This window comes from Bombus terrestris, chromosome 13 (genome assembly GCF_910591885.1).
Source record: "Bombus terrestris chromosome 13, iyBomTerr1.2, whole genome shotgun sequence".
Lineage (NCBI taxonomy): Eukaryota > Metazoa > Arthropoda > Insecta > Hymenoptera > Apidae > Bombus > Bombus terrestris.
In genome coordinates, this window is record NC_063281.1 from 9,097,200 (window position 1) to 9,121,363 (window position 24,164).

General features: G+C 36.9%; 2 protein-coding genes across 5 annotated transcripts in view; both read left to right on the forward strand.

Moving 5' to 3' along the window:
* Nucleotides 1-6,696, forward strand: part of LOC100650898 (chondroitin sulfate synthase 1) — an 11,283-nt gene extending 4,587 nt beyond the window's left edge. For all 4 annotated transcript variants that reach the window (XM_012315276.3, XM_003400027.4, XM_020866098.2 and 1 more), the window contains 5 exons: nt 1-906; nt 3,016-3,156; nt 3,232-3,412; nt 4,281-4,637; nt 4,754-6,696. The exon at nt 1-906 is cut by the window's left edge and continues 85 nt beyond it. In XM_012315276.3, the coding sequence (XP_012170666.1) occupies nt 88-906; nt 3,016-3,156; nt 3,232-3,412; nt 4,281-4,637; nt 4,754-5,715 (2,460 nt within the window). In that variant the 5' untranslated portion in view covers nt 1-87 and the 3' untranslated portion in view covers nt 5,716-6,696. The remainder of the gene's footprint in view (nt 907-3,015; nt 3,157-3,231; nt 3,413-4,280; nt 4,638-4,753) is intronic.
* A 145-nt stretch (nt 6,697-6,841) lies between these two features.
* On the forward strand, nt 6,842-9,416 carry LOC100642297 (lysozyme). The gene has a single exon (XM_012315278.3). It carries the CDS (start codon nt 7,762-7,764, stop codon nt 8,227-8,229), a length of 468 nt encoding a protein of 155 aa, XP_012170668.1. The 5' UTR covers nt 6,842-7,761; the 3' UTR covers nt 8,230-9,416.
* The last annotated feature ends 14,748 nt before the right edge of the window (nt 9,417-24,164 follow it).

Below are 24,164 nucleotides of genomic sequence, written 5' to 3' on the forward strand. Positions count from 1 at the left end.
ATTGAAATCATTAAAGAAGAGGATCGCGGCGGTTAGAAAGATGACGATGAACCCAGCCGGAGGTCCAGGCACCCCGGAAGAGTATCAATGGAAGAGGTGACGTTTCACCCAGTGATGCGTAAACGGCGTGGATTGGCCAGCGCCATTCTAGGCCTGATACTGGGCCTTGTCCTAGGTTTCCTCATTCAAAGCTACAAGATACTCTCGTCGAGCCATCATCAGCGATTAAATGTTTACTCGTCTTCGATGCCTGGACCACGAATGTTGATGAAATCGTCGGCACGAAACGTTCCCAAATTGGACGACGATGAACAGATAAACAGTTCGTCGACCAGCTTGGTCTTCGTGGGCGTAATGACTGCTGGCAAATATCTAGACTCGCGAGCTAAAGCGGTTTACGAGACTTGGGGTAAAGAGCTTCCAGGCAAGATTGCCTTTTTTTCGTCCGAAAACTCCGTCGTCCCAGATAATTGTCCAGACCTACCCTTGGTAGCTTTGCCACGAGTCGACGACACTTATCCACCGCAGAAGAAATCATTCATGATGCTACAATACATGTGGAACAATTATGGGGATCGTTTCGAGTGGTTCCTCAGAGCTGATGACGACGTCTACGTGAGAACGGATCGTCTAGAGAAATTGCTACGATCCGTCAACTCCAAGAGGGCCATGTACATTGGCCAAGCAGGCAGAGGCAACTCCGAGGAATTCGGTCTGTTATCGTTGGAGTACGACGAGAACTTTTGTATGGGTGGGCCAGGTGTTATTCTGTCCAGGGAGACCTTAAGGAGAATCGTGCCGCACATCAAGTATTGTCTGAGACATTTGTACACTACGCATGAAGACGTCGAATTGGGAAGGTGCGTGCAGAAGTACGCCGGTATACCTTGTACCTGGAGTTACGAGGTAATTTTCTTTCTTTCCAAACTTTTGCTCGCTCGCGACAAGTTGTCACCGTTTTTTCTTTTTTTTTTTTTCCTTTTTTTTTATCGCTTAATTGTCGCGTAAGTTCCGCGCAAAATGATTGTCGTAAAGTTTATTTTCGTGGTTCACTCCTTCTATGTAATGTTCCTCCGCTTCGTTCGACCACTTTATGTATCTCATCGTCGGTCATATAACTATTAAATCTATTTTCGGTCGTTTAGTTTACTACTCTCTCCTGATACACCATAGTTACTGGGGACGTACGTATCACGCGTAATTTGTTGATCGACACAGGCTCACAGTTCATTAAAACAACGTGCTATCCCACAGAACGTAATACGTACTTAGATATACCTTGATAATAGGCTGAACGTTAGTGGAATCTTGCTTGAGGTAACGGCCATTTCCCCAAGAATTCGCAATTTCTTTGAAACCCTTGAAAAAAATTGATCTCCTGTGTCGTTGATAATTGATCATTTCTAGAAGCAGTTTAATAACTGTTGTTTAGTAGGATGTAATAGAATTTTCGCACGGTCTAAACAGGGCCCACACGATACGTATTATCGGTTTAAATACATAAGCTACGCATCTGCATCATATACAGGGTACGCTATCATTGGGTTAACTCGGAAGGTACAATGTACAGATGAGGATGTTAGTCGTTAAGTACAAGCGAATAGTACCCTGGTAACCCAGTGGCCAGATCGAGTCATTCTCCTCCATCTTGACACTCAACATTAGGTCGAGGTACTTAAGTAACAATTTGCAGCACGCAGCGCTTGAATCTCTTATCGCACTCCTTGCAATAATTTAATCGAACTGCACGGTTACGTTCATGGTTGCACGATGTTGCAATGCGAATTATTATGTTACGCTGCATCTGCTAACGACCACATCGACAGAATCATGATTCGATAAAATAATTCTTTTTCTACCGTTTTATATCGTGTTAGGAAAAGCGGTCACGCTAGATCGAGGAACTTTCAATATGAAAGAAAGAAGAGAAAAGGTAGATCCTTCTTTACTATCCCCTTTTTGTCTCTTCTTGTTTAAATGCAAAATTTGAATAGGTAAAAAAGAAAAAAAAAAGGAATATATATGTTAGAAATTTTGATCGGCGAACAAATTTAACTTCTAAATCTAACGTTCTCTTCTTGGAAAATGTAAATGCCTGGAAATATTGACTTATGGGGAGACGTGGATTGAAATAATGGAATAACTCATTCGGAACGCAAAATACAGAGATGAGGATGTTAGTCGTTAGATTCGAACAAATCGTAGCCTGCTAACCTACTGTATGTTCCCGTCTTGACGTTCGTCGTAAGGTCGAAACACTTAATAGCTATTCATACTACATGCAATAACTACGAAGTGTTTGTTCTAAAGTTTTCACGCGTTTCCCCTGTCAATCGATTGATTGCTCCACGTATTAAACTTGCAGTAACAGCATTACGATTTAAATATCAAGTAATAAGATAACAAATGACATCTTTTTCGACATTTCAATTGCCAGATTGGTCCATATGAAATGTGTTTGCAAATGAAGCTCAAATTTCATTTCTTCTTCGGAACATTTTAAGATGATTAGCAAATTCATATTTTCAATGACATAATTTGTAAATTACTCAAAAGAACATTGAAAACAGACGAGTTAACTTGAGCGATGTAATACTAGAATAATACCCTGTAATAAGACACCACCACACCCAGTCTCGCAGCTTGATTAACACTTGCTCTGCAGTCTCGGTAAGATGCAGCTTCATGTTGCTGATAATATTTATCATCAGACATTAAATCAGTAAAAATTGTATACCTCGAATCTGCTTTTACTTCGAATTATAAGAATTCGTCTGAATAATATTTACCAAGGAATCTCCAAATCTTTATTGTCTATAACAATCGATAAATTTCATCGACAGAAAAATGATCAAAGAGATAACAATTTCAATTTTAGAATATCGTTTATAAAAATAATTACCGCGATACTAAATTATAGACTATGTAACAAAATAAACGACGGCGGTTGTCATTTATTTCTGTCCCTTTAATGGCAATTGCAGCTAACGATACTCGATGCTTTCGTTGTTGCAGATGCAGTCTATTCTATATCACAACAGTAGTGGAGCACAGGCGTTCACCGGAAACTTGAAGAAAAAAGAAGTTCACCGTGCTATTACTTTGCATCCTGTTAAAAGTCCACCTCACATGTACAGGTTGCACAATTACATGAGGGTTGGTATCGACTGGCGTAATATTACTTGCTAGTTTCCTTTGCAAGTTGCAAAACCTTCTCTATTTCCGTTCTAGGGGCTACAGATTCAAGATTTGCAACAGGAGAGACTCAATCTTCACAGGGATATTTACACGATGGCGAAACAGTTAGGAATTAGCGTGGAAAATCTCAAGAATTTCGAAATAGCCGATGGCGTCCCACTATTTCCAGTTAATCGCTACTCGAAAGAATATCCCGATGACACAGAGATATTAGGTAAATGAATATTTCCCAGGAATTCCAAGGTCGTAAAATTTCCACGAGGAACGTGGGCGGTTAAACGACGTCGTTAAGATAAATTCTATGTCGCGAGGAGGTTTTCGTACTTGGAAATATTTTATGGGTTTCGAATCGTTCATTTAAAGAACAATCGCGTTTCCCTGGATGTGCGTTATTAATAGAACCATTTAGGCCGATTAGCCCGTGCGAATTGATCGTCGGACAGACGTGGCGTTGCAGAAACGAGCTACGACACGATTCGTTTGAGCCCATCAGACGAAACGATCAGCACTTCGATCATTTTCAATGATTCTATTCATTTCCATTTTCTGCACTTACAGACGTATTCACGTCTAATACGCGAGCAACCACTCATCAACTGCTCCGGCTTTACATCCGCGTTCGTAGCATGCTAATAAAATTTTCAATACGCTAATGGAACCAGAGAGTCATACTTTTCCATCGTATACATAATTATCGTATCTTGTACGAATTACATCTATGCGTTTATGTAAGTCTTTTATGGCCGAATATTCTACGAGCTGTGTGAAAAAATAATTTCTGGTCAGCTGTCGACGATGTTGATAATAAAAATAAAATACGTTTCTTTCGATCTTCTTGTAAGGAAAACTTAATGCATTAAAATTGAGAGCAGTTTCATTGAAAACAAATACATCTATCGCTTAATTGATTAATAAAATTTTATAATACAATGTATAAAATATCAAGCTAAGTAATCTCTTAATAAATATGTAATATTTCCCAGTTTTCAAAGAAATATAATAGAATTTTCAAGCGGAGGTGTAAATTTCTCGCAAGATAAGAATGTGTTAATAAAAATCCTCTTTTTTTCTGTTTTAACCAGGTGTTCCTGCAGGACTTCGCTCGTTTAAACCGACAAGTAGCGACGAAGTAATTCCTTGGGATTTTTTATCGAGATCCGAGTACAGTTTAGGCGATTCCAATCCCAGAAGAAGAATTCACAGTGACATAAAGGAGGGTCTGGAGGACATCACGAGGGAAGTAATGGCCTCTATAAATGCCTGTTCACGGCAGCGTGGCCGAGTCGTCGAGGAAAGGTCAACTCTGTACGGGTACAGGCGAGTAGATTCTTACGGCGCTGACACTATACTGGATCTTCTTTTGGTGTACCGAAAGTACAGAGGCAGAAAGGTTACGTTGCCCGTTAGGAGGCACGTGTATCTTCACCAACACTTCACAGGTATGCTTCGTATCTCATCTGACAAATTTTCCAGCGTTTCGTAAAAAGCGACGTAGTAAAATGCGAGACGAATAGAAAACGGCGTTTCGAAAGATGCGTTGGTTTTTTGCCCACAGGCCTAGAAATACGAGAGACCGTGAACGGTGAGGAAGTCGACGAGACGCGAAGAAGTCAGCAAAACGACAAATCTCTGCAAAACATATTCCGCGGTGGGTTTCTAAACCTGAATTTCAACTTCGAGGAAGAGGATCCAGTCAAGAGCAAGATTATTCACTTTATTCTACCTTTATCCGGAAGGTACGAGGTTTTCCGAAGGTTCCTACAAAACTACGAGGAGGTCTGTTTGACGAGCGGAGAAAAAACGGCACTCTTAGTTATTCTGTATCGTCGTGAAACAGAAGATTCGTTCAATCGAACGATAGACTTGATAGAACAATTAAAATACAAGTATCGTAGCGTCAGTATCGATATTATTCCTGTCTCTGGTGCGTTTTCTCGAGCCAAAGCTCTCAATTTCGGTGTGTCAAGATTGAAGGACGACGATTTGATGTTCTTCGTTGACGTCGATATCGTGTTTACCGAGTCAGCCCTCTACAGAATTCGCGCAAACAGTCTTCTAGGTAGACAAATATATTTCCCGGTGGTGTTCAGTCAGTATGATCCAAAGGTGGTTTACAAAGATAACAGGAAACAAGATACGTTCGCCATAAACGAAATATCGGGATATTGGAGGCAGTTTGGATTCGGTATCGTCTCCTTGTACAAACAGGATTACAAAAGCGTGGGTGGTTTCAATTTGTCTATCCAAGGATGGGGCAAAGAAGACGTGGATTTCTATGAGAAAGTGGTGAAATCCAATATTAAGATATTTAGGGCGGCTGACAAGGATTTGATTCACATTTATCACGACGTTGAGTGCAGTAAGGATCTTTCAGAGACACAGTGGTCCATGTGCATGGGAACCAAGACTGACACAATCGCTGGGATAGAGACTCTGGCCAAAATGATCTACGAAAATCCAGAGATACTGCGATTTGCCAAAGCCAGAAGGGAGAACTTGACGCGTGCAGCTGGTTGAACGGCTTTCTACAGGCTGAAGATATCTACTGTATCTCGGTTGTTAAGGTAGAAATTATGTTTGCAACCATGGTGGTGCCAGAATGTTTCGTAGATAGGATATTTTGTAAATACGAGGTGTGACAACGAATCTTACATCGATGTTCGCACCGAATGATAATTAATTATTGAGCGGGAATTCACCAAAGTCTTTGTCCTAATTGGACTACCGTAATGGTCACGTTTGCAACTGTGACTTGCTCGCTGCATCGATAAAGCAGATCCTAAACTTCAGATTTAATTTAATGAAAATAAAGAAGATATATTTATGTAATGAAAAGGATATTAAGTGTTCTATTCGTATGTATAGGCTGATTATCATATTTTCGTACATATACGTTACGTATAGAAATCGCCATCGATATGCAGAGTATTAAGAAATATCAAAGAGCAAGACTTTACGATAATCAATATTAATACATATTTTGGATATTAGTTATTAATTAATACAAATTTCCATGTTATTTGCGTTACGAACGTGATATATCGCTTTTGGTTGCTATTAGCGTGTAACGCGTACCGAATACTATTCGTCTTGACCATAAGAATAAATTAATACCACATCGTATTATAACAAATTTGTTTCTTTTATGGTATAAAAAAGATGAAGAATCTATTATAAAAATCTCCGCTAGTTTCGTATAAACAGCAATAATTTTGTGAATAAGTAACTTAAGACGATTTAAGATACCAATACTCTCTAAGTAACATTACCCTTGAACGAATGTTGTAAGTACATGTGATATTATTGTGCCTTCTGTAGATTTTTATTCGTGAACACTTTAAATACTGCCTATTTTATTCTATTTTTACCTTAATCACGATCGGCTATAAAAGAATGTCCAGCGATACATGTTTTGCAACTTGCATAATCATTTATGCAAGTGGTTAAGATGCTGGACTTGCTTCATCGGATTGCAAATAAAATTTATCTATTAAATAATCGTGTTGCGTTAATCGTTGTACCTCGATAAAAAAGTTTCCTATCGCTTTTCAATTACGTCTTGAAGATACTAGATCTTTTTTCTCCTGTCAATTCGATTCTATATTTACATTCATCGAGGCAATCATTTCCGATATTATCTATATTTTTCTCCATTAGAAAGTGTCTACAGCTTATAAGGTTCCATTCAAGGTCTCTTTAAAGAACGAAACATTCCAATTAACCGGTATCCCGTGAATCTTTCCTCAACATCTCCCATTTCTGATCGTTCTAACTATACGCCCATTTTAGGTAGTTCCTCAGCAATCCTTTCAAGAGATTCACTTCAAATTCCTAAAAGATATACGATGTACGTACGTATATGCAGTTGAAGTGTACAAAAATTTAAGCAATATGCGAAATATTAAAATAGAGGATATTTAATGAGAGGAGTTCATTATATTGATAATTCATAATATTTATAATATCAAATAAAATTATATACGTGTGAAGAATCCATCTATTTAATCGCGTTCGTGAAAACACGTATTTGTACGAACATCCACATAAACACCTGCAAGTAATAAAGTATTTAAAGAATACCGTACAAAACATTGCGATCTTAAAGTTGTTTATTTGTTGGCAAAGCATGTACATATTCTTATCAATTCTGCGTAATATCAATTAAGAACTTCGTATGATATAATTCAATTAAAAAGGGAGATACGATTATCATTAAGAAATAAAATAAAATGAAAGAAACATGTACGGAAAAGAATATCGAATCAATCGTAAGATTAACGAAACAACCTGTCTACGACGAGTGACGGCAAAGTAGAATCGTAGAAAGAAGAACAAAGACACCGGCCACCAGACATTCTTTCCGGCCGCGCGGGGCTTAGGAAATTACAATTTATCGCTCAAGCTCAGGGTCGTCTCATATCATTCGTCGCAGCGCGGCACAAGCGGTGAAACAAGTCGTCTGATATTTAAGCGTGAATTCTCGTCGAAGTAGTGTTACATCGGACAGTTTACTGGCTATCGGTTCACCCCTCGATCTGATCGATAACAATCATCGTCAGACAAATGAAGCAAGAGACGAAGCTCTGCTTGATCCTGTCCCTTCTGGCTGTTCTGATAGACAGCCAGGTGGAAGGAAGGATTTTGACGCAGTGTGAAGCCGTGCAGGAGCTTCAACGAGCTAAAGTCCAAAGAAGCTTAATCAGCAACTGGGTCTGCCTGATGGAGAGCGAAAGTGGATTGAACACACAATTGATCACTGGTCCGAAGACTGCCTCCAGCTACAGTTATGGAATCTTTCAGATAAATAGCGCCAAATGGTGTTCCAGAGGACACAGCGGAGGCATTTGTAACAAACGTTGCGAGGATTTCGCCAACGACGATATCACAGATGACATCGAGTGTGCCAAAAAGATTCAAAGTATGGAAGGATTCAAGGCGTGGGATGGCTGGATGAAGAAATGCAAGAACAAACCTCTGCCTAATATTGGAAACTGCAAACGACGTCGACGACGACGACGCGTGACAGTATGATTGAATTTTTTTCTTTGAATCAGTATGTACTGTGATAAGACGATTGTCATAGTATGGCGTCACTGGGGTTCATGAACTATTAGGTGTTGGTTGCTATAAACATATATCATGTATAGTCTGTCTGATGTAAGGCTGTTATTCCTATCAGCGCCATCATTCATCGCGACCGATTGTGTATATAGAACGATGAAGTTTTATAATAACTGCAAGTCGTGATTTGTGAATGGGATCACAGGTCACTCTAGTGTGACGTATATTGGTGCTTATAAGTATGTGGACTGTTTGATTGATTTAGAATAACGATATGTTACTCTAGATTTTTAGCAAAATGTATAAATTAACGATGAACTGGAATTTAGGAACATTGCTCGCTACATTTTTATGGCATCGCCAAGCTATAATTTTGAATTGCCTATTGAGAAACAACAATAATATGTTTTACTACTTATTGTTGGAATATATACTGCTACATACATTTGCCTTTTAAGTAACGGTAGGTATATTAACTTCGGGGCTCCCCTACACAATAATTTATCGACGAATAGCATTTTGCAAATTGACAAGTCACAAGTTGTATGCCGTAGACTTTTCTTAAGGATTTTCTAATTCTTCATCAGAAAGAAGAATCAAACGACCTATAATCTATAAAACTCTTGGACGAAATATTATTCAGCTTATCATGAAACTCGTTGCTATCAAAAGCGGATATTTGGTAATATTGTATTGTCACTTGTGACTTGTACACTTAATATAGTAGTTCAATTAGGCAGGAGGGGCAAGAACTTTATCTATCGATTTCGAACATTCTTCTTAATCTGTTTTATAATTTCAAGATTAAGGATGGAAGTGAAGATCATCATCGGAAGATAAAGAGTTTGTCAAACAATAAAATAATTCTATAAGGTTTGACAACTACAACGTAAATTTTATTATACTATCTTTCGAAAATCAATTTAATCGGTTCAAGATAAATATGGTGGTTATAAATATTAGAATCATTTAAGTTCGATTTGTTCGAGATTTTTCAATCAAATTAAATGTCTGGATACTTCTAAGCGGTTATCAATATAGTCTAGTGAACATTTCACTGATAACAGCGAAGAAATTATACATCTATGTATCTGCTTTGATATGTGTATCTGTGAATTTATGATGCATAAAGAAATATACGTGTCTATAATCGTAAATTAAATTTGTTTTGTACGTCTCTGTTATGGAGTAGATTAAGCCTCTATCAATACTTAATTGTTTGAATAATTTCCTAATTACAGGAAAATGATTTGTTAATTCTGCGAATGTTGTGGCGCGTTTAGTCACCTCAGGCTGAAGAATAATTATTGTTGCTTCGAATATATGTATCAATGATATTTTGGAACGAAATGCGATCAGATAATGCGGTGGTACTTTCCAGAAACTTGTTGCCGAATTTATCAAACATTTAGTAAAGATTGTATTAAATGGATTCAAACAAGTACTGTCAAGTGAATACAATTTAAGAGTCGCTGTTCTATCCTAATAGAATTATCGTGGTGATCACAAAACAGATAGACAATGCTCACCAAACTTCAGATTTAATTTAATGAAATAGAGACATACAGAAGGTTAATTTATGTAACGAAACGGACATTAAACGTTCGATTCGTATGTATAAATTAATTACGTTATTTTCGTACGTATATATTACGTATAGAAATTATTCCATTGATACGCAGAGTATTGAGAAATATCGAAGAACAAGACTTTGCGATAATCGATATTGATACATATCATATATATTAATTATTAATTAATTAAAATTTTGGTATTATTTACATTATGAATATGATGCGTCTCTCTTGGCTGCTCTTAGCGTGTAACACGTGTGGAATGCATTTCATTTCACCGGAAGAGTAAACTGGTACTTTTGCTACATCATACTATAACAAATATTATAATATGAAAAAGACGAAGATTCTATATAAAAATCGTTGCTAGTGTAGTATCCAAATGGGTCTTAGAGAGAAAGGACAAGTAATGATGTTTTGATTTAATATATATTATTAAGAGCAACGAAATGATTACAATGCTGTTCTACGTTATATTCTCGCAGGCGGCTTTCGACTTCCCAATTCAAGCTCTGCCCACTCTACACACTTTGCACACTCTACACACTCTACACACTCTGCCTTTTCCCGTTCCTCGGAACAGGTATCCCGAAACCCCCGTGGTCAAGGTCACGCAGCCTTTTCACGAAAACTGTCCACTTAAAGGACCCAACGGTACATTGATGCTAAACGGTACTTTGTTTACAGTTCGGCCGATACCTTAGGCCTTTTGGCCCCGATACTACACTAGTTTAGTACAAAGAGCAATATTTTTACAAATAAGCATCTTAAGACGACTCAAGTACCAATGCTCATCAAGTACGGAGCGTAACGTTACTCTTGAACAAAGTTTGTAACTATATGTGACATTATTCCGCTTTGTGTATAGACTTTTATTTGCGAACACTTAACATACTGTCTATTAGATATTACTTGTACTTAAATAACGATGTACTATAAAAGATGTATAACAATGAAAATTTTCCAATTTGCATAATCGTTTATGCAATTGATTAAGACGCTGGAATTGTTTCATCAAACTTTAAATAAAATTTCTCTATTAAATAATCGCGTTGCGTCAGTCGCAAATGTACCTCGATAAAAAATTTCCTATCACATTTGAATTACGCCTTGAAGATAACAAATCCTTTCTCTCCTATCAGTTCGACTCTATATATATTTCCATATATCGAGGGAATTATTCCCGACATCGTCCATATCTTCCACTATTAGAACGAGTCTTTAACTTTAAAGATTCCACTCAAGGTCCCTTTAAAGAGCGTGACGAAACCTTCCAATTAGTCGACGACCGCAATTAAACGATATCCTGTGAATCTTTCCTCGACTCTTTCGTTTCTGACTATTCTAGCTAAACGCTCATGTTAGATAGCTCTTCGTCAATAGCGCCAAAAAAAAGAAAAAAATCACTTCAAATTCATAAAAGATATATGACGTACATACATATGTATATGGAATAAAAATCTACAAAAATATAGACAATGCGCAAGATATCGAAATACAAATATTTAAAGAAAGGAGCTCGCTATAATATTCATAACATAAACTAAAATTCTATATGTATGAAGAATCCATTTATTTAATGTGTTCATAAACATTTCGGTGCAAACATTTACAAATAATTAAGAATTCTATATGTATGAAGAATCCATTTATTTAATGTGTTCATAAACATTTCGGTGCAAACATTTACAAATAATTAAGAATTTAAAAAACCTATACAAAACATTCTGATCTTGAAGTTGTTTATTTATTAGCGAGGCATGTATATATTCTTATCAATTCTCCGTAATATTAATTGGAAATTTCTTACGGCACAATTCGATAAAAAGGGAAGATACAATTATCGTTATGAAATAAAAGAAAATAAAATGAACATGTATGAGGAAAAATTTTTGGCCAATTGTAAGATCATCGAAGCAACCTGTCCACGACGAGTGGCAGCAAAGTAGGCGATAACGAAATGCAAAAACACCGATCGTCGGACATTCTTGGCACAAGTGCATTAAGAAATCACAATTTATCGTTCAAGCTTGGGGCATCGCATATCGCTCGTCACTGCGCAACACATATGGTGAAGCAAGTCGCGTGATATTTGAATCCTTGTGGAGGACGATTAAACGTGTTGTTGATTAATGACTAGACGAGTTGATACTTAGTGTAATCAAATGTATTTATTTAAAATTATTTGCAGTACAGAGTTAGTCGTCGTTCGCTCAGTGTTGCTCGATATGCGTATACAAGGTAACTCTTACGTTCGCTCAATACTAATTGCTATAAGAATGCTCGATACTGAGTGTCCTCAAGGATCGTGTTCGTTTATTTATACCGGTCGGGGGAGTACCGGAAAGTTAAAATTCGACTTCGAAAGTTGATGGTGTAGCCGCTATATCGTTTTGTCCACAATTTGTTTATTATTACATTTCGTGTATCATAATGGTGTTGATACTCCGAGGCAAAACAACAACATGAGTCATCCTCGATTGGTATCATCCTATGACTCATGTGCCGCTACATCCTCTACGGGGTAGTATAGTTGCATCCAACATTTTGACGATTACTGATTCACTTTCTTCGTCCAATTTCCTCAATAACAAAATCATAACGGGAGGACAAATAAACCGAGAGACGAAATTCTGCTTGATCCTGTCTCATCTGGCTGTTCGGATGGAGATTTAGGTGGATCAGCAACTGAGCTCGCTGATTCACTTTCTTCGTCCAATTTCCTTAATAACAAAATCATAACGGGAGGACAAATAAACCGAGAGACGAAATTCTGCTTGATCCTGTCTCATCTGGCTGTTCGGATGGAGATTTAGGTGGATCAGCAACTGAGCTCGCTTTATGGAGAGCGAGAGTGGATCGAACACACAGTTGGTCACTAGCCCGAAAACTGGTACAGTTATGGAGACTTTCGGATAAACAGACAAAAGACATTGGAAGTATTTGGAGGATTTCACGAACGATGACATCAAAGATGATATCGAGTACGTGAAACAGATTCAAAGTGTAGAAGGACTCAAGGTGTGGGATGGTTGGATGAAGAAATGCAAGAAGCTCCTTGCCTAATATTGAAAACCACGTCAAGGACGACGATAAATGAGAGTACGATTGGATTTCTTTGTTCGAGTCATTATGTATTATGATAAAATGACTGTCATGATATCGGGTCACTGGGATTATTCAACTATTCGGTGTTGGTTGTTATAAATATATATCATGTATAGTCTGCACGATGTGAGATCGTTATTTTTACTGACACCGCCATTAATCGCGAATGATTGCGTAGATAGAACAATGAAGTTCCGTAATGACTGCATGTTGACTATCTCGATGTTTGCGAATAGGATCATAGGTCAGACTAGTGCGACGTATATTACTGCTGACATATATCTGGACACTTTGAGTGATTTAGAGTAACAGTATGCTATTCTAAATTTTTAGTAAAATGTATAAATCATCGATCAATTGGAAGTTAGGAACATTGCTCGCTATTTTTTTATTGCCAAGCTATAAAATTAAATCGCTTATTGAGGAACAACAATAGTATATTTTGCTACCTATTGTAGGTATATGTATTACTACATACATTTTGAAACACCGGTGGGTGTATTAACATCAGAGTCCCCTTGCACCATAATTCACTAACTAATTAACCAACTAATTCTATTAATAAATTAACAAGTCACAAGTTGTATGCCATAGAGTTTTCTTAAGGATTTTGTAACTTTTCGTGAGAAAGAAAATCGAATAATCTGTAATCTAACTCGTTGCTATTAGAAGTGGATATTTAGTGATATCAGTAACTTGTCAGTTGTGATTTGTAAAATTAATAATAGTTTAATTTTGTAATAGTTGTTAATCTGTTTTATAATTTCAAGATTAAGGAAAGAAGTGAAGATCATCATCCGAAGATAAAGAGTTTGTCAAACAATAAAATAATTCTACAAGGTCTGACAATTGCAATGTAAATTTTATTGTTGCTATACTATCTTTCGAAAATCAATCTAATCGATTAAAGAGAGATATGATGGTTATAAATATTAGAATCGTTTATGTTCGATTTGTTCGTGATTTTTCAATCAAATCAACCGTCTGGGTACTTCTAAGCGATTATCAATATAGTCTCGTGAACATTTTATTGATAAGGGCGAAGAAATTATACACCCGTGTATCTGCTTTGATATGTGTATCTGTAAATTTATGATGGATGAAAGAAATATAGTAAATTAAGTTTATTTTGTACGCCTATATTATGAAGTTGATTGAACATTTATTATTTCTTAATTACTTCGATAACTTCCTATTAATTACATAAAAACGATGCTTTAACTGTGCAAATGTTGTGACGCGTTTTATCTCCTCAAGGGGGAAAATAATAATTTTTGGCTGGAATATTTTTATCAGTGATTTCTTGGAACGCAATATAATCAGATAATGCAATGGAAGTTTCCAGAAACTTGTTGGAGGATTTATCAAGCGTAATTATGTAAGAAACTGCAACATTAAATACTAGTTAGCGAACACTGTATTAAGTAGATACAGACAAACACAGTTTAATTGAATACAACTTGAGAACTATATTTTTAGTATTCATCTGGCGATAGTGAGTAAGGTTGCAAAATCTACGAAAGGATGTTTCCCAAATATGAATACAAATTCAAATGGAATTAGGCCAATAATGATGCAAGAAATCGATTAAACGTGCCGCTCCACTTGGCAGACCGAATCAGACAAAATAAAATGGTTTAGAAATTCTGACTATTAGAATTACAAAGCGCATCGTGACGCGACTGTACAAAGTTCTTCCTCGATTTCATTTTCTGTTCAGGAAAAAGTATCACGATATTGCTCTTTCAAAAATGATTTTCATTCTAATCCGATTGTGGGAGCGAAACATTTTCATTTGGTAACTGACCTAACATATCTGTACACTGTTACAAATAAAAGAGGAAATTCTTGGTCATTCTAAAACTATATACATAAAATGATCTATACGAATATAAAAATATTGATTGAAGCAAAAAATTGTTACGCCGACATTTGACATTTAATGTCATCGATCTAATTGAGAACAGTAATAATGATGCAGATAAGTCACGTAGACACAAATCAAAGTGTAAAATATAATTATAGACTTCGTAGAATCGGAGATATTTCGTCTAAAAGCTAATGCAAGTAAATGATGATTGTTCAGAATGATCGAGTTTCGGATACAATATCAATGAAATTGCAATCACCGAGGCTATTCGCTAACATCGCAAAACTACCTGATCAACGCTTCAACACTTTTTCAAAATGTTAAGTACACGTTGGTTGTCGATACTCGAGGAAACGCATTTTCATACGATAAAAAGTACCGAGAAGGAACGCTCTCTTGGAGGATCTCGTTCGTCTTTCCGCGTTTCTCTTTTTCTCCTTTAAATCGATCGTTGCCTCCTGTTCGAGCGTTTATACGATACGCCTAAGAAAAACGATAGCCAACCGTGTAAATGATTATGCAACAAATTCCCAGACTCCTTGTGACTAAAAAATCATTGCCGGTTAGACATATGAAGTAGTTAACAACTTCTATCTCTAAACTCTTTCTATTTCATTCTTCCAGCAGATTGAATGTTACCAGCAAAGAGGAAAAGAAAGTGTGAATTTAATCGTAATCTTAACTTTATATCTAATTTTAAGAAACAAGATTTAAGGAAATATTTGAAATTGAAACGAGAATGAAATATTAATAAGAATTTGTTCATATTTCGATCAAAGATAGTTGATATATTGTTCGATGTTAGAAAATTATAATGAAGCAGCGACGTTAAAACATAATCCGTTGGTGCCGTGATTAAAATTCTCTTCTTATGGAAATAAGAAGATTCTCCTTTCAATGTATAAAAGTCTTCAGTTTGAGATTGTCGCCAAATATTTTTACATCATCATTCGAATCTCCTTATTTGCCATCATCGAAGGAAGATAAATATGATTTCGATTCGTAGAATCTTCAACGCGAATCACAAGCAAACATCTGCATATCTCCTTCTCGTTAGCATTAAAATTACATGTCGTGCCAAAAGAGAAAATTTCGATTTCGATCGCAAGAATCCTCAACACGCGAATCGCAACGAAATGTCTTCATATGTACCTCTGAACGTCTAACGTTTTAATGCAACATGTCCAACGAAATTGATTTCGCTTGTAGGGGTTAAACGACAGGACGAACATGCTTAGAGAAATCTGTTGGTTCGTCGCGGTACACCCGTTAGAATTTCAATCAGAATGATGCTACGATCTAAGGCTGCCTTTCCAGGCAAACATCGCCGGTTACTGATAGACGAAGTGTACTTGGATAGTCTGATGCGCACACGAGAATGCACGTAGGTGTACGTAAGCGCATTTTACCGTATACACCGAGGTGAGTGTGCATGCACCTTTCACTAGCGGAAGTGAACAACTGAGACAAACGCGTGAGAGCGACCCGGGTCATCGTTACTTTTTTACCGCCAGCAGTCTGTTATCGGAGGTCGATCTATGTTGCTTCGCGGTACACGCTGATCAATCACGAGCAATTTATCCATATAATCGCGAATAATTATCGACTCTTTGATGAAATCGAGAGAAGCTTGTCTTGTCTTGCCTTCGTTCGAATTTCTATAGAACCTGCATTCATGAGAGTTTGATGAATGTTCTCTGGGAACCAGACGAAGAAAGCAGCATAATTTCGATGCATAGTTCGATACGTAATTATTGGCTAGAAACATGCTGGAATCCCGTGGTATTATATAATTCATCGATACTGGCGTCTATGGTTTATCAATAAATACGAGTGGAGACGTTGATAATAACTGCTGACAATTACGCTTATTGATACGCTACTAAGAAAAACTAGAATCTGACATCTACGAGAGTGTAACCGTGAGAAATAGCAAGCATAATCGCGAAGCGGTAAATCATGTAACGCATTTGTACGAGAGACGTCACACACGCAATAAGCCCCTTGTACATGTCACATTTCTCGTAGAACTACTGTTGAATAACGCTACATGTCTAACAAATATTAACAAGCTTTTTGTTGGAAATTTAATGCACAGTATTCTTCAATGAGACTTACTCGTTTATGAACTAGACGAAGAGAATCGAAGACGCAGGTAAACAGCGGGTCTTCGGTTTAATAGCATGATGAAATGGAAGCTTCGCGAAAAATTCTGCAACGATATTTTTTGCTTTTCTCTTATTTTTCGCTTTTTCTCTTATCACGACTTTCTACATAATTTACGCGGGGCTGTAAGCCATTTCCCAGAACAATCTACCATTCCGCCCACTAGTATGTAGAAGTACAGTCAATGATCGTAAAAGCTACATATAGTATATTAATGAGAGGATCTAACATTGTTTTCTTTCAAAGCGATCTATCATTCGACTAGTAGAAAGACACTGTGTATTCGCATTAATATTCAAGAAACCATAGTGCGAGGAACATTATTGTCGCGTACATCTTTTTTATCATAGTTAATCATATGACTACTTTCAATATAATTGTAAAAGAAGAAATTGAAAATATTTGGAATAAACGTATCCATATTTTACTTATTTAACGCATATACATACTTCCTAAATCAATTTTTTAAATAATTTCAGAAAATGTCCCGATGTTAATCGAATCATTGTACCTTAAAGAGACAATAAGCCGTTGTCTTCTTAAAACGATCTACTATTTGATTAGTAAATAGAGGCATTGTGAATAACCATAAAAGCTATTGAGAGGATCTACCTAATAGCCGTGTTCGAAACACTGCCAATTAGAAAAATGCGCCTTTCTCTCTCAAAGGCGTTCCAATTGCCATGTCAATTGATTCCCAATTGATTAACAGGCATGGGTCTCGTATTTCCGCCAAGCCAACAATTTTCGATGTTTCGCGCGGATCACGAAGTCGAGCGTGTGTTCTCAGGGCGCTTCGTGATCTGCTACGTCTTAGTCACAGGAAGAAGGAAGTGCGCGAATCGATCGCAAAGTAAACGAGCCCGAATAACGGTGAACCAAAGCACAAGATGAGCGTGCTGGTGAAACTCAAGCGTTGTTTAAGCGACCTCTGTAAAGGTCGCTACTCTAATGATTCTCCGAAGAAAGTGATCCGACGAAGAGCGAGCAGGAGCGGCCTGGTAGTCGCGTTAGATCTCTGCCATCATTTTTTTTTCTTTTTTTATTTATTTTTTTTTTTTGGTGATTATTATTATATATTTTCCTTATGATCATTTCCTTGTTCGTAGTAAAATACTTGGCGCAATCGTTTCGTTTTGATTGATTATTATTCAACACTTCAAGCTGTTTCTTCTCCATGTTCGCTTTAGTACGCTAATTAATAACTGAGAAGTTTTCCTGTTTTATGTCTTGGATATAAGACAAAATGGTGATTTGAATACATTGCGTTCTACCTTCTTAATATTAGTTTTGACGTTTGAATTGATGACGGCTCTTAAAAGATTTGATTCTTTTTGTGCTTATGAAATAAATATTTTTACTATTATATGTTTATGTAAAAAATCAATAAAATTCCCATCATGTTTTGAATCTCGTCACAGTTTTGTCAATTGGTGGCGAATTGAAAGGACTAATTCTAAGGATATCGCGTTTAATCGTTACTGTCGTTGTCGAACTGTTCAGTTACTAATTAATTCAACTATTTGATTGAAAACTCGATGATACTTTTCATTGTTTCTATTTTCTAGCTATTTCATTGTTATTTTATTCGCACCATATATATACTCCTTAACTAAACATTTATTACTTTCTTCCGCTAAATGTAACAATTACATGTTCTGGTATACCTATAGATCCTCTGTTCACAAAGCTCTTCAACTGTTCATCGGGTAGTTTGGTAATGAGAATGGTTACATAAAAGATAGGAAAATGAAAAATTAAGGTGACTGCAAATTACGTGACACAAAGGTGGTAAAAGCATAGCGGGCGGAGAGAGAGAGAAAAAGATGGCAGAGGAAGCATTTTAATGGACGTTACGCGCCGTGCCAAATAAGTATTTTGAGCCGGAAAGGAAAGCGGCGAGATTAAAACGGTGCCAAGCTGATTAGAAAGAAGCGAAAGGAACGAAACAACTTCATACGTATTTAACACTTTACAATCACGTTACGACTGCAATAATGGATTATTTAAATTGGCAAAACAGTGTCAGAAATATCATGAAATTAGCGATACGTACCGTTACCGTACGATTCACACACTAAATATCAAGGTTCTCGCGATGAAGAATGAAATTCTTGAACAAATTAGTGCCGCCTGCAAAAGCAAAATTTACAATACTTATTTAACGTTTGACAGAACCGTGACGAGATCTAAAATATGACGAAACGTAATCGTTTCCTGAAAAGAATAGAACTTCTTCGAGATCAGACTCGATCCATCTTACATTGTCGTGTAATTACTAAGCATGAAAACAATCCAAATAATTAGCGGCTTGTCCCTAAACGTTTCTAACGAAGCATTCGTGTCTGTACAAGAATTGGCTGCATTTCTTTCTCCTCTTTCGACTTCGATCCTTAATTGCTAGAAAAAATTGCCAATTAAACGTTTCGTAACCGAATAACTTTTTAAGTAACTGTTTAGTAATAAAATTGAGGAAACTTCGGCCCGAAGAAAGTGAGTTATACCTAACTCCGGTAATTGCTGCCATTCTCCTGGTTACTAATCAAGCGATTAAAAAGGGGAGAAAGAAGGCGAACTTCTGGAAAGATTGCGCGGATGTTATTAAAAGGCAATGAGATGGATGCTCAAAAAGAAGAAAAAATGGATGAGCTTGGTTTTTATTGCGACCCGTTTCGTCCGGTATAAGCCAACCGGAAGCGTTTCTCCAGTTTTCACATACCACAGTGATAATTACGTACATGGGAAGATGTTCATGACGCTTTTCTAGGACGTCTGGTCGTAGGCATTACCGGTCTTTGCCGTGGAATACACGCATATGACGTAGTACTGGTATGTTTTCTATACGAATACAATCACCATTGTATAGATTCGGTATAAATCATTCGTAATTTTGACGCGACATAGATAAATACGTATAGAAGAACATTTTTCTAACTTATGAACAAAAGTTGTTCAGGAACTCATTAATTACCAGTCAGCTGACTGCATGTAAATCCTAATGACATTCACATGCTAATAACCGTGAGGAATTAGTTCCTTCGTTGCGTTAGAAGGTAGCTTCCTCGGTGTTCATTTTTCACCAAGGCAAAAGCTGTATTATTCGGTAAAATATGGCTTATTGTTGAAATATGTATACGTCGTATGTTGGCCTTCCGTGGTTGGCTCCTGCAACAGGGACAAGGAACGTTTCGTTCTTATTTTGATAAACATCGCACGATGTAATAGCCAAGATACGCCAGGAAGATTTCTCATTAACGCTGTTGCCGGTTCAACAGGGCTCCCTGCTCTCACAATGATACTACCTGCTTGTACCAATTTCTCAGCGATGAGGTCATTTTATATCCTTGCCACGTTTCACCATACCTGATCGGCTTAGAACGAATCAAATTCGTCCACTATCCACCACTTTCATCACAAATTTCCTTAATCGCCGCAGGCAAAATAATCTGATAATCTTCGAACTTTCAAACATATTTGTATACGCCATATGAATATTTTAAACGTGCTTCGACGAAGGATCAAAGTACAATTTCGAACTTTTCATTTATACATTAACGTTTGTACGTATATTATTGTAAATATGATTCGAGGTAATTCATATTTTATAAATAATCTGTTGTTTAGCTGTTGATGGGTAGGGAAGCATCCGCTCTTGTGCAATAGCTAAACGCAGGCTTGCTCCTTTTCCCGTAAGCAATTTTGCGTAATCGTACTACCTGCTTCAGTTACTTGCACATCGTTAACGAGTACTCCAGTTGCCACAGATCTTTCCTTCACAGCCGCTCCCTGCGACGTTGATAATCGTCCGACTTACTAAAAATTTCCCCTTATTCTCTAAACCAGATTATCGTAAAAACTATATCTGATTTATCATGTAAATAGTACAAGAAGTCTAATGAGACGTATTTATGAATTTCATAGATCGTTAGATATACTCTCGGAGCGTCCTTGTAGCTGTTTATTACAGCTTCCACTCGTAAAGTAGAATATTATCGACCAATAACACACATACGAGCAAATATTTAAGTGACTCAAATATTCTTATTAGTATGCTAATGTGCCAAGTGACCCACTGACGTCCGCTTTATTGTTTGCTTAGTTTATAGCCTCTTACTATGCAAACATGTTGCTAATGATTCCGCAGCAAATGGATGTCATGCGGGCCGCTACCGAATCGGATTAAAGACGAATCTCAGCGACGTCGTGTTCTTAACAAGTACCAAATTTTCTCAAGTGCCACACAAAAATATTTTCCCTTCACCTTTCACTTTGAATTCAGCCTTTCACCTCACGGGGATTACACACGATTCTGTTGCGATGTTAGACTTTTTTTCGCAGGATTCCCATCACATCCTCGATCATACGATATTTCTCAAAGATACAGCATCGAGGAAGTATCGGGTACGGACGCGAAACCGCGTTCCATTCTTTATATAGAAAATAAGGGTCAGCCTCATGAAAAATGTATGCGAACGAAATTCTTCAACTATGTGGACATTAAAAAAGACTCGGTTATATAAGTTACAAAATTCATGAATTTCTTTAAGATTAAGTCAAGATCGAAGGCTAGACGAAAGCTTCCCTTTCTTCGTTGCTCAAGCAATTCGACAAATTTTACTGTGAATTTCACCTGGAAAAAAAACCCGTGAAAGTTTACAATGTGATTCTTACGCTACGGATATTTGCTAATTGTCTAAATAAACGACTAATCAATTCACTGGCTGAAATTCTTAATTACACCGGCGACGCTTACATCTTATATGTGGAAAGAAAGTTTGTGCGAGCGATGCACTACAAAACTTGAAAGCCAAACAGCGAAATTATGGATACCAATGTTCGAAGAGCATATAATACGCGGATGACAAACGTCGCCGACGTTCTTCTCTCGTTCCTAGCTTATTACCACCTACTGGTCACCTACTGCTCACATTGCTCAATAGATTGATTAGAATTTAAGATAAATTTCATGGACTAATAAATTTTCAGCAAAATGTGGACGAACATCACAGTTAACATTGCCGGAAAGATATGTAAACGCAATGTATTTTTAGCGAAAATTAAGTGTTAAAATTCATGTAGCAGCCGACGTGTTGAAGATCCGTGGCGATTGATTTGGACGATCATGATCAAAGTGACCCATTGGAGATAGAAGAAAAACGAGACGGACTAAACAGCATCGAAAAGGGAGAGGACCAATCTTGGGAGAAGCTAACGGACGAGCGAAAGTCAAGCCCCAGGCTTACGGATTCCCCTTCTTTCCTGCGACCCTGCAACATTAATATCCGAGAAACTCGGATGCAGTACACGACGAGACGTGACTCGAGGGCTCAAGAATATCACGAGTCATCGGGATCGACGAGTCGAGATGACAGGCATCAAGGAAATCGAAATTTTTCACAAGCGCCTCTTCAACTAATCTGCAGTTAATTCTCCATTTATTTTACGCACATGTAATTGAATTGCTCGAAGAGATACGTGATATTTTTTCGTACAACAAACTTGATTTATTTATTATTCATTTTCCTCTTGTTTAGGCGTGTTCAACTTCCGGTCCATTCCTAAATTTTTTTATATATCAACAGATAGTTTATTTTGTAATATTCAAGATTTCAGATACTAGGATCCTCTTGCACTGATACACGTACAGTAACATATGACAAGTAGCCAGTCATAAATTACTGGTACCAATAAATTGTCTTGTATAATAGGAATAAGTTAGATAATAAATCAAGGTATATCAAATATAAATCAAATAAAATCTTACAATCAGAGTTTACAAATTGCAAGTCATCTCGTTATTCCACTCAACGTAAAATCGTGAAATTATAGAGAAGAAGATTTCTTCCTCTTTCTAAGTAGTTTATATTAGAATACAGTTTTTTTAGCCATTAAGTAACATCAGAGTTACAAAACCAACGACATCCTACTTATTATTAGCCTGCGAATTTCTATGCAAGTTTATATTTTTGAGAATGTAATTAAAAAGAACCTCGAACCTATATTCTATGTAATTTTGTGCTTTGAAAATTCCTATAAATACATAAAAATCCGCACTCTACTTATCATATTTATTCCTCCTAAATAATCTGCGTTACTTGTTATTTACTGATTCTTCGTTTCAAATGTCTTCTCTAAATTGAACTTGATCTTGTAAGCTCGTGCTAGTAGCGTGTCGTTCAACAAACATGTTAGGAAAGGTGTAAGATCGAATCGCAGCAGGAATTTATTGGACGAACTAATACTGCGACACTGCCTTCGATATTTCACCATTTAATCCGCAGAGTAGGTCAACGTCTTTTTACTTTTTTCTCTTTCTTCTGGTTTTTGGCCGTCGTAAAAGAGAACGTGTCCCCTTTTTGAAAAATGTTTTAACAATTTCACTCTTCGATATTGGAATTGATAATTCCTACAAAACGTATAATTACGAGAAGTTGAACAGAATTTAAAGAATCTTGCAAATTGTCGGAAGAATACCGCGTGTGTACCGTACGATCCATTTAATTTTATAATGAAAAGCAGGATTCGCGCGCTCCACCTCCGCAACTTTGGCTTTCTCTTGCTCGATTCGTTTAAATGCACCGGGATAAATTACCCCGCGATGCACGATATTATCGTGGACCATACATTATACGAGTCGTTGTCGTTAATGATTCCGAAGATTTAATGTTCACCGAAGTTTCCGTTCTTCTCAATGTACATCGGCACGTTTAACAAAAATGAAATTACGAGAATATATAGCCGGTACATTCTAGAATGATTAGAAAAAAATTTCAGGTCAAATGCAATGCGAATAAAAATCACTTTCACTGGAGGCGAATCACCATAAGGATGAATCCCAGCATACAATTACTTATGCGTTTAGAATGTGACTTTTTTTCCAAAGAAACAGCATTGCAACGAGTCTTGAGCACGTACACTTCCACTCAGAAGTCTTAAAACCTTTTGGTTTCGTTATAGTTTCAATATTCCATGTAAATTATAAATTTACAATTACATACGTTTCTCAATAATATTATTAATACATCAGCGCCTTGTACATTTAGTTACTTTTATCATCGTATAAAATACATTTTATATCAAACGACAACTCTGCATTCTTTCCCGACTACTTAGCTTTTTCAGCTTTCAGACACGGATGTAATAACTATCCCAAAACTTCTCGGCATCAGTGTACGTAGATATTTCGT